Genomic DNA, 15,950 nt, shown 5'->3' on the forward strand with positions numbered 1-15,950 from the left:
ATACGAACGATAGGTGTACTCTTGAAGAAATCCCCCTCAGGTTAACCACCTCTTGGCTTAGAAGGGTTTGAGAGAGGTTAATAGCCGGCCCTTTATAAAAACGCACCGGACCGCCCCAACTTCGGTTCTCGTATTCAACAATTTTTCTCTCTCTTTGGAGAAGTTATTATCTCGAAAAAAAAAAAAAAAAAAAAGGTTTTGAGATAGTAGAAATTTAGAAAAAGAGATAACCTGTTATGAAATGCTGCTACCCGACGGTCCAAACTCACTCATAAACCAATTCGCTACCTCTCATCACTTCAACACCCAACGGCATCTTTAACAATGTCGCCTGCACGACCACCCAGTTCCTCACCATTCCCTCTTCAGGACCTCGCAGCCCGTCTTCAGGAGATGATACCGCAGCAGTCTCAGTCACAGCAGCAGCAGCAGCAACAGCAACAGCAAGACCCCGCTAACCCAAACCCCCAGAGCAACTCCATACCGCGGAACCCCCACGTCCGCAATGACGAGCCCATCGCGCGTGACCACAACCGCATCATGCGTACGCTCCGCTGGCGCCGCGCCCGCAACCAAGCCAGACGCAACTCCCACAGCGAGTTCTCCCGCGTGCTCATCAAGCCCTCGGACTGCGGCGACAAGCTGCCCATCCGCTGGCCCAAGAAGGAGAAGTGGTACATCCTCTGCGTCATCTTCCTCGTGCAGGTCTCCATGAACCTGAACACGACGCTCTACTCCAACGGCATCCAGGGCATCGCCCACGAGTACGGCCTGAGCTACTTCCAGGTCCGCTGGGGCGGCGCCGCCTCCTTTCTCATCGCGTACGCTTTCGGCTGCGAGCTGTGGGCCCCGTGGTCCGAGGAGTACGGCCGCCGACACGTCCTGCAGGCTTCGCTGTTCTTCGTCAATATGTGGGCGATCCTGGTAGGTTTTTCTCCGACCTGGTATGGCCATGTCGTCGGCCGTACTCTAGGTGGTCTTTCCAGTGCGGGGGGGAGTGTAACTCTTGCCCTCATCACAGATATGTTTGACCCGCACAGCGCGGAGCACCAGCACGCCACCGCGTTCATCGTGTTCTCGTCCGTCGGCGGATCCATCCTCGGCCCTATTTTCGGCGGCGTCGTCGAGGCGTACCTGGCCTGGCGCTGGGTCATCTGGATCCAGATAATCTTCGGCGTGATGGTGCAGCTGCTTCACTACTTTCTCGTCCCCGAGACGCGAACGACTATCGTTATGGATAGGACCGCCAGGGAACTGCGCGAGTCCGGAGTGAACCCCACGCTGTACGGTCCGAACGAGATTTCTGGAGATCGACGCATCAACTGGTCTGAGGTTTGGAAGATTTGGTTGCGGCCTTTCAAGATGTTCTTCACGGAGCCTATCGTCTTAGTCTTCTCGCTGCTGTCGGGATTCTCGGACGCTATTATCTTTAGTAAGTTCATATATAGTTTTTCTTAGTGATCGACTCTATTTCCGTATTTACCTATCTACCTAGCTAGCTAGTGTTTGCGCAAATGAGTGTTTGTGTTCCGGATAGATTGTCATATGTGTATCTATACCTACTTGTGTTGGATTGGCTCCTATATGTATTTATTTAGATAATGATATGACTAACTCTCCCTTCCTCCTAGTGATGGTCCAATCTTTCGGCTTCGTATATTGGCAATGGGGATTCGGTCCCATATTGCTCGGCTGTACATTCTTGCCCATTGGAATTGGATATATGATTGGATATGCCTTGGCTTACTACTTCATCGGACGACAGATCGCCTTACGCGAGAGAAAACCGCTCTGCGAACGAGCGCAGTATGAGGCTCGACTCTTTTGGCTGCTGTTTGCGGCGCCCCTGCTGCCCATCGGACTTCTCCTCTTTGCTTTTACGGCCGCTTATACGGAGCATCCTCTTCACTGGATATTCAGTATGATCGCCTCCTGTATGATAGGTATCGCTAACTTCGCCATTTACATGGGTACCATCGACTATGTGCTTAGAGCCTACGGCCCTTACGCTGCATCCGCCACAGGTGGTAACGGATGGGCAAGAGATTTCCTTGCCGGTGTACTTACACCTTACGCTGTTCCAATGGTTAGTATTATAGCAACTATTCCGATACAGTGATTCTAAATGCTAATATCCTTTAGTATGTTCCTCAGGCCTCATCTCTTCCCTCCCTCCTCTACTCCCAACCCCTAACCCCTTATTTCCTCAAATCATACACCCGGCTGAACACATCCTCTACAAATAAAATAGGTACGAGAAATTGACCATATTCACCGGAACTATCGTACTCGCCTCGATAGGAACCGGCTTGTTCTTATTCATGATCGTCGTCTACGTCTACGGACACTGGCTGCGCCGGTGGTCGAAGTTTGCGCAGACATTAGCTGAAGCAGAAGCCGAGGCCGAAGCCGAAATTGGGCTGGAAATTAATGTAGACGCCCCCAACTCGGGTCCCGGAAATCCCAATGGCATCACTGCCCGTATCAACGGCGAAACACCAAACCCGGATCTCCTCAACGTTGATCGCATAGTCCACTTCCTACCCCCTGAGAGCCTGCCCGGTAGCCGAGCCGGCTCGCGCTATCCATCCGCTGCTAACACTCCGACCACAACGCGCCCCTCGAGTCTGGATGTGGAGCGTTTGGCGATAAACCAGCTGCATGGTTCTCATCTAAGCCAGCACGGCCAGGCGAGACCAGTAAGCGCACCAGTCCGAAGCCAAAATGTGTCCCCAGTCCCTGAGGCCGGAAGTAGTGACGATATCTCTATGACATGCAGTAACTGTAGCGGGCAGACCCTCGCAGGGACCTGCACTCAGTGCACACACAAGTCAACCCGTTCCCCAAACAGCGAGAACGCCTCCCCATCCACGTCGCTAAGACAGGTCGAGAATGCAGAATTGAACACCGTCCCCGAGGTGTCTCCCGTCGTTATCGCTCCTCCCGCCGAGAACAGCAGCGAAACCCCGGCGGCTAACCTGCCGAAAGAAAAGAAGCGCCGATTCTCCGGAACCTGCCGTATGATGTGATTATCTGATTCCATTCATTATTTTACCGCGGGGTTTCTTTTCTGTCTTTACACATACTCACATAGCTCAACGGCGTTTCGGAGTTATCCGTGTACTACTGTCCCCTGTCTTATCTACATTCCTTATTATGGCGGCGGCGTTTACTTGCGAGTTTACTTGCGAGGGATTACTCTTGGATATGATCTTAGCTACATTTAACCAATGCTCAAAAATCAAGCTAGGGAGTTAGGAAGGGTTGTTTATGTTAAGTAGGGGTTTATATATTCGAATTTACGTTAAAACGCTTATATACAATAAGAGTATCTGTAAATATATACAGTGAAGTAAAATATAGGTCCCAGGCTATGAGCCTGACAAAACGTGTAGGCAGCCACATTCATCTGTAAACGATCGTAAGTATATACAATTCTGTAAATCGATTTCGGAAATGAAGCGAATGACGATTTGGCGTTAACTCTGAGCAGTAGAGGAAGATAACAGTCTTCTAAGACGGGGCGCCAGCCCCCGAACCAAATGACCGCCGCAAAGGTCAGAGCGAGGAGGATCTGAACCAGGTATGAACTTAGTTTAGGTTGTTCTTGATGTTGTCGTACTGGCTGTTAGGGTAGCTGAGGAGGTTCTGCGTCGCGTCAAGAGATCCTGATCCTCCTTGAGCGTTGTACGCGGCCGCGATCAAACTGCCGCTATCATTTCGGTCGCCCGAGGCTTCCCAAAACATCGAGCCACCTAGGTTCTTGTTCTGAGCGTACGCGATCTTCTTCTTGATCATGTCGACATTATCGTAGCTAATTAACTCCTTGGCCGAGCTGTCGTAGCTATACGTGGCGCCAGCTACGTCGTCGTAAATTTCTTGTGCGCCAGCTCGAGGCAATACCTTGTAATCATATACTCCGGCTTCCCACGAGCCTTGACCAATGCCCGTGTAGGGCTCTCCGATACCATCCGTAGCGTCGAACTATTTGATAGTTAGTGATTGATTTTGAACAAGCGGCTTAATATATTTGGACGCGTCTCGGCATTAATAACTCCTTCAAAGGTACGATGAGAAGGAAATGATACTAGTTATTGAGGCAGGGCAACAAGGAGAAAAGGGACGGCTTGAATTACATACCGCGCGACCATACAGAGGTAGACCAAGGACCAACTTGTTACTCGGGACACCGCCGTTGATATAGGCAGAAAGAGCGGCATCAGTCGAAAACGGCGTGGATACAGGGTTCTGAGGGTTAGGGTACAAGTTTGCCTGATGACCAGAAGTAGAGTCCCAAGAGCCGGCGTAGTCATAGGCCATGAGGTTAAATTGATCAAGCACCGACGCCATATCTTTGAGGTGCAGCTTCTGGTAGTTTGTGGGACCTGCGGGAACCGCCGCAGTGAGGAGAAAATGATATCCATTGGCGTACTGAGATGAGTATGAGTCAAGCTCAGATCGGACTGCCTGTAGAAGTGCAACAAAGTTGCTGGCCTGAGTATCATCGGCGGGGTACTCCCAGTCGATGTCAATACCATCGAATCCCCAGTCCTTGATCAGAGTTACTGCCGTCTGGGCGAAGGTCTTTCTGGTTGCGTCCGTGCTAGCGGCGCTTGCGAAGTTGGTGGAATAAGTCCAACCACCGATGCTAAGAAGCACCTTGAGTTGTCGGTTGGCCTTCTTTAGAAGGTAGAGCTGCTTGATGCAGCCATAGGCATTATTTCCCTGGTCGTTCCATGCTAGACGGTCATGTTAACACGTTTCTTCAGTGGCGAACTACATATCTCATTAACTTACAATCACCGTCGTAGTGCTTCTGCAAGTCAGCGTAAGTATCTGACGCATACACAGTTCCATCAGACATTAGATTGGCGAATGAGTAGAGGACCTGGTTGATCTGCGAAGCTGGAAGCTGCGCCGGCTGGTAGTTTCGGCCATAGATACCCCTGAAGTAGCTATGTTAGCTGACTCTATTCATAAAGAAGTTGATAGACTAACCAGTTAGTGAAGTAAACTACGTTCTGAAAACCAGAAGCCCGCTTTTCGACAGCAGTAATTGGACTACCAAGTCCAAGAGATGCTTGAAGAAGGAGGGTCGCAAGGAGACCTTTGACGGAGAACATGATGAGGGATAGCTTTAGAGTAAGGACCGAAATAGGTACTAAGGAATGAAGTGACTAGAATAGTCGAGAGAGTGAAGAAGCTTTGCTCTTGGTCGAGATCTGACTTGGTTATCAAAAACGCGGACAAGAAACGGACATGTCGATATATTTATATTATCAACGAACCTAGGGAAGAGACGATTTCGGCCAGGCAAGAGACAACTTCGGCACACTACCATCATGGCCGTGTGTCTCTCATGTGGTCCAAAGATGTGACTATGGGCAAAGAAACCATACCTACCATACCCAGGCGACGGTTTCTCGAGCTCGGAGTAAAGGCGCCACTACCAAACCAATGAGCTCGACATGTGGTTCATGGCTTGCTGCGAAGCAGGGCGGCAACGTTGCCACTGTTCACCGACCCAGACACGCCTCCAAACCGATGCATCCCGTCATATCCCCGGTTGTAGCCTCCTTTCAAGGTTGGTTCCCGGTCATGAGCGTGCTGGTAAAGCTGATGAGAGCTTCATGGAACTGGGGAGACATGCTGGAACCCGGTAGCCCTCGTGCTCGCTCTCCCTATTCCGTACGCGGAAGGTGGACGTTGGAATGTGTCTTGCATAGTAGGACTTTGACAGTCGCGGTAATGAAGGTAGCTTTTGCTCAGGGGAAGCTGTTGGCTGTAACCAATCAGAGGCTGGGAAAGTCAAGATCAGAGTACCATCAAGAGCTCTTCGGACGAGATTAGCACAAGGGTTGATAGCTTATCACAGGGTTGTACGCGCTCATCAAGTTGTAGCTCATACCCCACTATCACTTGACCAAATTAGATCTTGGGACAATAATCATATCGGAGGTGTGCAAGCTGTTGGGAAGCTGGTTTAGAGTAGAGGATCAAATGATTTTGAAAGAAATACATGCTAACGGACGTAAGGGCAATGTGGCAGAATTTGTTAGACATGCAGAGGCATACAGAGAAGGCATGTCTTAAACAAGACGGAAGAGATAGATGATACATCCGTCTGAACCCCACCGAATGTCGAGTTTGGGTTGTTTGGGTTATTTGGGTTATTAGTTTCCGAAGCCACACCCACTCTCTAGTGTGCTCTCTCTCTTGCGTGGGGAGATAAGGTATTTCCAAATCGGGCTTCTTCTTCCACTACAGCGCGTCCAAGAACCTGTTATCCTTGCCTCGAGAAGGTCAGGTTCACGATGAGACCTTAGGCTGACCAGCTTGGCTTGGCACACCCCGCACCCGCCATACCTTTGGTTGCATTGATATAGAATCGATTATTTTTGCAACGTTACTGGGTCTCTAAGAGGATGATATTAGTTTCTTGCGATGAGTCTGATATCCGCGACGTCGTTGTGCTAAGAGATATGAAGTGTTACCGCTAGGTGATAGCATGAGGGAACCTTATGCAATAGGGTTGTGTGGTTTGGAACTGAGGGACGGGTATCCCACGATTGCGCCTCGGTGGTCGCATTTGGAACGCGACATAGTAACCACAGTGGCCGTAGTTACCGAACGCCAGAAGTACCGCGCATCTAGATAATCTTTTAAAGGGAAATATCGAATGTAGAATTTCTGATAACCGACCAAAGGCCCGCATAGAATCCATGAGTCGCGCGACACTTCTGTCCCTGACTCCACATAGTATATCCTGGAGGGGTGTCAAGGTCATCGGACCGAACACCGACCCTCCTGGAGCAAGACATCCAGAAACAGTCGACGTCCAAAAACAGTCGCCGTCCAGAAACAGTCGCCAGCTAATTCGTCGACCGAGGCACCCTACTAAACTCCCGACAGTCTGCCTAGCATGCCTAGCAGGTGAAAATCAGCCATGCCACGTTGTTGAATCCAATAGTACTACCTAATGTCTTGAAGGCTTCATACTTCATACAATAACCCCTTGACCTTGCGGGAAGCGTACAGAGCCTGATAGTTTGTAAGTCTGGTCCGCTACCTTTACCGAGCTCAATTTCGAGTTTACTAGGACGTTCGCGGCAGCGTTAATTTCATATCGCTTTAACTGAGTTGCTGAGGGAACTTTACTGGATCATCATTCCTTTAGGTGGCCTAGACTACACGCCGGCTTATAGGCCCTTAAACAGATGGGATCTAATTGACAAGGCCTAGCCCATTCTTTATTCAAGCTAAGATCAGCGATGGAATCCAGATCGCCGGGTCGTTGAAATATAACAGACATCTAAGATCTGCAATGTAGCGGCGAAGAGCCGAGGAACCTTGAGAAAATGAGGCTCTTCCTCGAAACAAGATGCATGCGTTTATGGTGCCTGGCATAATACGAGTTGTGATCAGCATTTTGCGGTAGTACTCCAAGGGAATAAATCTGGTGAAGAGGTAATCAAGTCAAATTAACGGATAGATTCTAGCGCTAGATCCTTTTCCAGATCGGCAATTTGAATCCCGCATAGGCAGGTGGGTACCCCTTTTCTTTACCAGGTAGGTACAAGCAAGCCCTGTATGGTGTACCTCTTTCCGCTAATTTCGGGTATTCTCCACCTAAACCTTATTTCCCCTGACGAAGTTTGTAAGACAGGGCTCTTTCGTCTTCAACTATTCAACTGCGTTAGGTACCACCTGCTCAAACTCTAAATAATGACCCGCGACGTGTGCAATAATATACAACGCTAAGATGCCTAATGAAAATTAAATAAATTAAACATACATAGGTACCTAACCTACCTTGTACATCTTCAAAGAAAAATTGACCATATGATTTACTTCGCCTCATAGAGCAGTTGTCTTAGGTACCTACGTACAGCTCGACATTACATTCGGAGTCGCCTTCCTCCGATATCCATCTCACCTGCTCATATTGACGGTATGAAACCGTGCGGTGGCTAGCTGCGCTTCTTCTTCGTCCGCGTATCCACCATAAATCATTTGATCACCTCTTTCGCTAAAATCTTCTCGTTTGTCTTTCTACATCCAATTAGCTCCTCAACATATGTTCCAAAAGCAAATCTATGATATAAGACCATTTGCCATAACATGTGAATGGATACTTGATCGGCCCTGCTGTAGGTACCACGATGTATATTACGTCTTGCATAGGTACTACATACTCGCTATATTCTTAAGACTTGAGAAAACATCTACGATTGCTTACGTGAATTTCCACAGGCGGAACCTCGTGACACGTGTTATTCACTAGTCTTTTCTCAACAAACACTTGACTTGCCAACTAGAGAGTCTTACAGAATCAATATATGTCGATCTTCTGCAACCTCCCTTAAGCCTCGTCGAGATGATGTACGTTTTTACCGACTTTACAGGATGGTTACACGAAGACGGGTAGATTGAAGCTCTAAGCTGTATAGGCAGTATGTTGTTTCTAATATCATTTGAATGTAACGCCTTTCGACGTGACATAGTAACCCATAAAGAATTAGGAGAGAACAATATGAGATGTAGTTCAGGCCACCAATACCGACGCTCTTGTGGAATATATTAGACCGGGTGGAAGGGGAGCTTGCGAGTAATAAGTATAGGAACTTGTATAGATAAGCTACGTGGGAGGCAATGACTTGGACGATGGGTTGCGTGGCTAACATCCAAGTAGACCAAAAAGGAGGTTACGATAGTTGAGAGTACACTTCCACCGACTTCCGGCTCTGAGGTATATAGCTCTTTATTTCTAGTGACCTTCCTTAAGTGTATCTCAACAGTGTCGCATGGTATGTTTCGGGTAGAAAAGTCACTTCGGATCTGGACAACAGCCGCAGCAGCACCATGTACTATATTCCGCGATAACGCCTTCTACCACTGGCCCGATTGTTGATTCTATAAGAGGAGCCAAACTCCAGATTCCTACCATCTTTCCGCGGTGCTCGGGAACCCAGCAGTCACTCGGCCCAGTGGTTAGCTTTCATCTAGGACATAAAAATAACTCGAGTCTTGACTAACCTCGACACTCCGCCGCTAATAGCTTAGGGTGCACTTCCTCCAAGCATAGCGAGAAACCGGAATATTAGCAATTATATTTAATTCGTAACGAAACCACAGCCCAGATTCCACTCAATGTGGAAGATATTCGTACGAAGAAGTACTGGGACTCGACCATAGATTTCAGAGAGTGGCCTAAAGAATAGAGGCTTGATGGAATATGCGGGGACGGGGATCGATAGGGTAAGCGAAACCTCTGCCTGGGTCATGTTGAACTCCTAGCTTACGGCACTAGGAGTAGGCGCTACCATTAACGACGAGACGGGTGTGATAAATGTGAAGGCCGACACCATTATAGTAGTCATCAATTTCCTCTTCGTAGGCTAGTTCTATAATTCTCTGGGTTGTCGGTGCCGGACTGGATTACCTATACCGCAATTTGTTAGCTACCTACATACCAATTCTAGACCATTCATATATATTTGTTATGAAGCAACGTACCAGGTTGAGTAAGGTCTCCACCTCCTGATGGATATTTCGCAGCGAGCGCTTTTTCTATGTCGTTGCTTTGACTGGTCGAAGCGCCGAGATCTTTTGCGTTAATACAGAAAACTGAACTGTCGGAAGGCGGGTCATGTTCGTTGCGTTTTCGGTCCTGTGAGTCTCCCTCATGCTTAAGGAGATCGGGCGACCGTGTAGCGATGTGGGGGTTAGTAGCTGGCCCAATCGGTTCTGTATTCGCGGGAAGCTTTAATTCCTTTCTCGTCTTTAATATTAGAGATATGGAAGAGAAGCATATCGCGTATCTAGAAGATTGCACTCGCATCTTCTAAGTCGGTTAGGTCTCGCGACCTCTAGATAGCTGCGATGGTCCATTTAGGGGGATGTATAGATGTGAAAGAGTTGTGACGTCGACTAGAGAAGTGAAAAGAAAGTCTCCTGATCGAAGCTTTCTGTGGCTATCCGAGGGCCGTGTCACATCATTTTGGTGTTTACCCGACCCTTCGGATTTTGACATACCGGCTTTTGAAGCGTCCATAAAACCCGGATCCAGGGGCTACCCTAAGGAACGCTTCAATGACAGGGCGAGTAACAATTTCCAGTAGACGAGCCATAAATGGCAATTGCTTTGTAGGTCATCTAGTCAATATACTCGTATTATCCGAAAAGTTCCGTCGGAGCTATGCTATGAAGCAAAGTTTCGCTGTGTGTCGGTTCTTACAATATGGTCACGCAAAATCTGGGGATCCAATTGAATAAAATATCTCATTACCTAGCCTTATTCGTGTTTTCATCTGATCTTAAAATGTAGACTGTGTCGTTAAGCGCTATTTCAATTGTTTACCCCATAGTAAGGAAGCTATCCCTAATCTTGAGACATAATTATATCTAGAAGTTGCCATCCGAGCTTATCCTAGAACAATAGGTATCTATTATAGCGATATTATAGCTACCTAGACAGATATAAATATACTACGGTTCAAATTCTGGTTTCTATGTATAACGGGTATCCAAGGTGTCGCTTATTATCTATAGAAGTATACTCATATCATCCTGCTTGTGCCTAAGACTTAATGCATTTGTTAAGTCAAGCAAGGTGCGCTTAGTAATATATTGACAAGTAAATCCAATAATCGACTTGTATCCAAGAATTCATCAAGCAGGATGCTTGGTGAATTCGTTGAAAGAAAGTTCAGAGACAAAATCTTCCCATGTCTTCCAGGATACGTCTTCGGAAGAGCCACTATTCCCTCCAGGGACATCATTACTCCCCGAGCTCTGACCGTGAGGCATCTGTGGCACGGACCATGGTGACATTGATGGATTTGTCATAGCGGAAGTTTCAAAAGGCAGAAACAAATTTGCCTCGTTGAAATCGAAATCCATAGCGAGTTGAGGATCAAGTTGGTTCATGGAAAAGTCCATCGAGCTGGGGTCTATTTCGGTCGCAGTAGGATCTGATGATCCTAAGTGCGGGTTATAATCCGCTTGGTCTAGGCTAAAGGAAGGCTGTGGCAACCCCTGGAGAGAATTCAGGTTGCGTAAAAGGACGCTGATTCTCTTCCTTGCCTGCATCATTAGCCTTTCCAACGGCTTTTTAAACATCCCTCGACGGTAAGTTTCCATGTCTTTCTTATGGTGCTCAAAGGCTCTCTCAATTATTGGCCAAGCGGTTTGAAGAGTCGAGACGTCTGCGCAGACATAACATTCAGCGATAGCGCTCGCTAGTGCGTGCCACTGAATCACCACGTACCATCTAAACCCCTCTCCTCTAGGACTGGTTCTGATTAGGTGCACCTCATCCAAAGTCTTTAAGGCGTCGTTGAGGATCTCTGTAAACTTTCCACGAGGAGCGGGCTGATTGGCAACGCGGTGTAACGGCCTCAGAGCTGCAAGACGCATTGATGCTACCTGTGACTGTGCCCCGTGGAAAGTGAACCATGCATACGCGCTTGATTCTGGATCACAGAATTTCAAAAGATTCAAAATGTGTTGCTGAAAGAGTGAAGCATGTCTTTCTCGTTCTTCCCAATTGAGTTTGTCCGCCTCCTTACCATGGAAATTCAGGAGTCGCCCGCTTAACTGTGCATGATATGTGACAAGAGCAAAAGTCATATCAGTGAGGCCATCTTTGCTCTGAAGTTCCCCTGGAGTGTCGACGTCAAACTCGGAATCATTGATGTTGACGGGAAAATCCGATGATATTTCATCAACTTCTATGAGTGGTTCTGTGGCTTCTTCAAGTGCCCCTTGAAGATCTAAAAGACACACCGTGAACCATAACCGACGTCTCATCTGCCGGTTAAAGAAAGACTCTACCCTTCCTATGTGGATAGACAGAGCTTTTGCTATCCGAACAGCTAATGCGATCATAGTCCAGACGGCGCGACTTGAGTCCTCGGTTCGCCTAGCAATAAGATATAATACGAATGCTTGCAGGACAGTGATGTCACTCGTTGTTAATAGTTCCGAGCTTTCGAGGGCAGCTTCACAGGCTGCTCTAAACTGTGCCATCAGCGTAAGCTTTCTTGTATTGAACAATTTCTGACATTGTTCTTCTGTCATGCTCGCCACAGCAGAAAAGCAGACGGCCGAGCTCAGACACATCGTAGATACGTGGTTAGTATCGTACCCTAAATAGCGCTGACCGTTTTGCATAAAATTGCTGAGCGAGGGCCGATGCAGAACCTTGATGATGGGGTCTACTTGGCGGAGGTAGATTTCGCATAGTTGAGCCGTCACGGCAGGGGTTTTTAGATGATCATTAATTGCTGGGATACCACCATGAGTAGATGATCCAATGCCAATTACCCTCAAATTAGTACCAAAACTAGAATTCGGGGTTGACCAAACGCTCTCCTCGTCATCCGAGGCCCGCTCGACGATATCACAGAGGCCTTCTACCTTTATAACATTAGTTGATATCAAAGCATCATAAATGGATATATATTACCTCGTCCGCAATCTGAGCCCAGAACTGCCACCCAACATCATTCTCGGTATCTATGCCCACTTCGGCGCTAGCTGTGGTCGCCGGTCCGGGCTCCGACGCCGAGTCTTTCAATTCATTGATATTTGAAGCTAGAGCCTCCAGGTTTCGTATTCGGGACATTAACTCCTCGCCGGTATTGAGCGTCGCGAGTGACCGGGGGTGGGTATGGCGACCACGGGGTAAGCGCTTGCGATGAATAGGGACGCATACCACGTCCGCCTTTACGCAATTGGAGCATGGATTGGATTTGTCACATTTGACTTTTCGCTTCCTATTATAGAACAAGTTAGTATCGGCTTAGCTACAGGCGATATCTTTTAAGTCATACTTGCATAGCTCGCAGCTAAGCTGTGGAATATCAGCCCCCGGTTTGCCGGAGCGGCGACCACGCCAGTCAGCATTATCCGCAGCCTGCGATACTGATGTCGACATTATTTAATACATTATTTCATGTTTAGTTTGCATTTGATACCAGCTAGATATGAGGTGGTTTATAAACTCATGACGCACGGGTCGCATTTGACAATAATAATAGGCAGCAATCGGTATAGCTCCAAGGCAGATGTCTCTATTATGGACCTTTACTAACCCAAACAAGAATTCGCTACCTATAATAAACTTCACGTTGCATGATGGTAAACATCACCAAGGCAGAACTCCAGGCAGTCGTAGGGTGTAAGTGGACCACTACCAACTGGTGATTAAATAACGCCGATAAGGTTTGTTGATTCGAAGAATCCTAGGTACTCTGGTAGCGGTGGGGAGGGATTGGGTAATACTGGTAAATATGAAGAATCGATCGAAACTCATAGATTATAATATCAAACTGTCCTCATTCAAAGCTATCCCCCTTAGGTGAGGAATGTTCACACGATCACTACTAAATAAGCAACTACTCCTTAAATCTAGTTAAAATGCTATATTGTTCGTTAGCTGTTATTCTGATATAAGAGGTACCTATTGGAGGAGACTTTTTTTTTTTTTTTTGTAAGAAGAGGGAATATTATTTCATACCTATATGTATCGCTGTGGCTCAGCAAGGCGTAAAACCAACAACTACTTCCCTTTGAATAAAAAGTGTTCGCAAGGCTAGTGTTATGGGTTAACTTACAAACACCCCTATACTTCTATATGAGGTAGGTAACTACGGCTAGGAAGGACGTGTTAAGTGGAAATATTGCCGACAACTTAGAATGCCACTTATTGAAAGGCCTATTTATTTAGAATTCCCTTCTTAGTTTCACAGCTGTGGGCTACTAGAGTCCTAAGGCTAGACCTCCTGGATAAGTAGTTAAGAGGCTTAAAGTTATGTTAAGTACCTAAGGTAAATATAGACAGTAGGAACGAAAGCATTTACATACAAGACTGCACCTTCATAAGATGAAGATATCATTGAATACCTAGGTAGGTAGGTAATTAGGAAATTCATACCCAAATACTCAGCTTCTATATAATATTGCTACTTCATAGTTAGAGGATCTGAAAACATTACTGCACCGACTTAAGTAATAAAAAACATGATATAAGGGTTATATGTGTGTCTTAATTGACTAACTGAGATTCTTCATGAGTGGAGGGAGAGGCGATATATATACGTATTTTTACCAATATGTCTTGTACTGCTCCTTATAGCAGACCTTTGTCACTTGATGTCATTGTTGACTTGGAAATATCGGCTTCACCGAGAATGGTAGTAGGACATGTACAAGGCTTTAGGACAATGCTTTAATGTTTGGTACCTTTCCTCCACATAAGAGTACCCTTAGGGATCAGCAGACAAATCATACAACCACACAATTATAGTCGCAGCATCTTCCCATTTTCATCCATTTCATTTAGAACAACGGTAGTCTTACTTGATATGCCATGTAACGCAGAAGTAAGGCTGCATTGAATTAACTTCTAGGAGTATAGTCATGGGTTATATCGTTGGTTACGGTTCAGCCGCACCGCTACTCAAGGTGGTGGGTCCCCGTACCAATGTTGAAGTTCTCTCCGTTTTGGGAAGTTAAAGGCGGTCCATAAAGCTTGCCCCTATTATTTTTGGGTGTACTTCTTAGTTATTTACAGGTCTTGCGATGATCATAAGCCACTATTTTCAGATTTTGATAACGCCTATCGCTTGATACTATAGGTCCCCTGCTATCTGTGCAACTTCATGGTCCTGAAAAGGTAGGAATGAGCGGGCGGTTAGCTACGGCGACAACCCATGATATGTGATATAGGTTTCCCTTAATGAAACTAAAATTCATATATAATGGTGAAATCTTTCCCTCGTTATGGGACTTGAACCAGACACACTCACATCACTATCTTCACCACATCAACGGCAATATACTACAACAATACTCCATCATCGTGAAGCCACGGAAGCCTTCATTCCTGATACTCTTCAAATAAAACTTAAAATATCACAATCAATTACTTCCATCCACAATGGTTGCATACGTCACTGTCCTATTCGCCATCTTGGGTGTATCCAGCGCGGCGCAGATCACGGTGAGTGGTAATATGAGATACTCAGGGCCATCGATAGATACCACATGTTCGACTTTAGAACTGACTTAACCATTTCCTCAGGGATCTTGCCCTTCGGGTCAGACGTTGATTTCCAACAACAAGTGCTGCCCTGGCTATTCCATAGTCAGCGGTGAAAACCACACAGATTGCTGTATCACCGAAAAGGGTAATAATGGCAATTGCCAGGGTGTCGGGCTTTGCGGAAATGCCATTGGCACCTGCAAAGCTAAGATATCCGTAGACGACCCCGTACGTAAACATAAACCCAAAGCATATACTTAATCCTCACGTTTCTTATCTAAGGGAATGTTTTCTGACTTTTGGTACACAGGACTACGACCAGAAGGTCCAAGATGCGCTCTCCGGTACGACAGCTTCTCAATCTAGTTCATCACCATCCTCATCGGCTGATGCCACCCCTACGGCCTCTTCCACTCCCAGCTCCACTGGATCTGACTCGGCTCCAGGCTCCTCCACCTCTTCCGACTCCTCGTCTACTTCTTCAACTTCCGGGGCTACCACCATGGAGGATAACAAGGCAATGCTTGCAATGGTGGCCGCTCTAGCCGCCATTCCCGCTATCTTTTACCAGCTTTAAGGTCGCCAGAGGGGTTTACATCGATGGTGATTCAAGAAGTGGCATATGTGTATGATTTTATTCATTCGGCTAGTTCCCTGAACTACCTTTAATTAATTTTGTTTCCTTTCAGCTTTGAGAATTTTGAAGAAAGGTCACCTGAATAATAGGTATATTCCGGTATCCATTTGCCTTTTCCGGCTATTAGATATATACATTTAAATAGAAATCCCTTTATCATCAAGCCAAGTGGTAAAGTTATTTAAGTGTTTGGTCTTACCCCTATTATGAGGCTGATGAAGCTTTCAAATAATATGAATTTTATCAGGTAAGTTCCTACGAAGA

General features: G+C 46.7%; 6 protein-coding genes across 6 annotated transcripts; 3 read left to right on the plus strand and 3 right to left on the minus strand.

The window, feature by feature from the left end:
- Positions 1 to 540: 540 nt before the first annotated feature.
- On the plus strand, positions 541 to 2,119 carry F4817DRAFT_357418 (MFS general substrate transporter; the record flags this gene model as incomplete). The annotated part of the gene is made up of 2 exons (XM_049305921.1): positions 541 to 1,432; positions 1,632 to 2,119. The coding sequence occupies 2 exons, from the start codon at positions 541 to 543 to the stop codon at positions 2,117 to 2,119; spliced, it is 1,380 nt and encodes a 459-aa protein (XP_049161061.1).
- Positions 2,120 to 2,304: 185 nt separating this feature from the next.
- Positions 2,305 to 3,215, plus strand: F4817DRAFT_331361 (uncharacterized protein). The gene has a single exon (XM_049302496.1). It carries the CDS (start codon positions 2,322 to 2,324, stop codon positions 3,027 to 3,029), a length of 708 nt encoding a protein of 235 aa, XP_049161062.1. The 5' UTR covers positions 2,305 to 2,321; the 3' UTR covers positions 3,030 to 3,215.
- A 376-nt stretch (positions 3,216 to 3,591) lies between these two features.
- F4817DRAFT_313880 (glycoside hydrolase family 18 protein) lies at positions 3,592 to 5,123 on the minus strand (the record flags this gene model as incomplete). Its single annotated transcript, XM_049300319.1, has 4 exons — positions 3,592 to 3,984; positions 4,141 to 4,739; positions 4,798 to 4,946; positions 4,999 to 5,123. 4 exons carry the CDS (start codon positions 5,121 to 5,123, stop codon positions 3,592 to 3,594), a joined length of 1,266 nt encoding a protein of 421 aa, XP_049161063.1.
- Positions 5,124 to 8,431: 3,308 nt separating this feature from the next.
- F4817DRAFT_331388 (uncharacterized protein) lies at positions 8,432 to 9,484 on the minus strand. Its single transcript, XM_049302497.1, has 5 exons — positions 9,311 to 9,484; positions 9,059 to 9,258; positions 8,693 to 8,749; positions 8,523 to 8,638; positions 8,432 to 8,453 (listed from the first exon to the last, which is right to left on the minus strand). Exons 1-2 carry the CDS (start codon positions 9,378 to 9,380, stop codon positions 9,101 to 9,103), a joined length of 228 nt encoding a protein of 75 aa, XP_049161064.1. The 5' UTR covers positions 9,381 to 9,484; the 3' UTR covers positions 8,432 to 8,453; positions 8,523 to 8,638; positions 8,693 to 8,749; positions 9,059 to 9,100.
- Positions 9,485 to 10,566: 1,082 nt separating this feature from the next.
- F4817DRAFT_363675 (uncharacterized protein) lies at positions 10,567 to 12,940 on the minus strand (the record flags this gene model as incomplete). Its single annotated transcript, XM_049306663.1, has 3 exons — positions 10,567 to 12,420; positions 12,470 to 12,779; positions 12,837 to 12,940. 3 exons carry the CDS (start codon positions 12,938 to 12,940, stop codon positions 10,672 to 10,674), a joined length of 2,163 nt encoding a protein of 720 aa, XP_049161065.1. The 3' UTR covers positions 10,567 to 10,671.
- A 2,004-nt stretch (positions 12,941 to 14,944) lies between these two features.
- Positions 14,945 to 15,626, plus strand: F4817DRAFT_363677 (uncharacterized protein; the record flags this gene model as incomplete). The annotated part of the gene is made up of 3 exons (XM_049306664.1): positions 14,945 to 15,007; positions 15,089 to 15,277; positions 15,360 to 15,626. 3 exons carry the CDS (start codon positions 14,945 to 14,947, stop codon positions 15,624 to 15,626), a joined length of 519 nt encoding a protein of 172 aa, XP_049161066.1.
- Positions 15,627 to 15,950: the final 324 nt, after the last annotated feature.

Source organism: Daldinia loculata, assembly GCF_022478755.1.
Source record: "Daldinia loculata strain CBS 113971 unplaced genomic scaffold F4817scaffold_12, whole genome shotgun sequence".
Classification (NCBI taxonomy): domain Eukaryota; kingdom Fungi; phylum Ascomycota; class Sordariomycetes; order Xylariales; family Hypoxylaceae; genus Daldinia; species Daldinia loculata.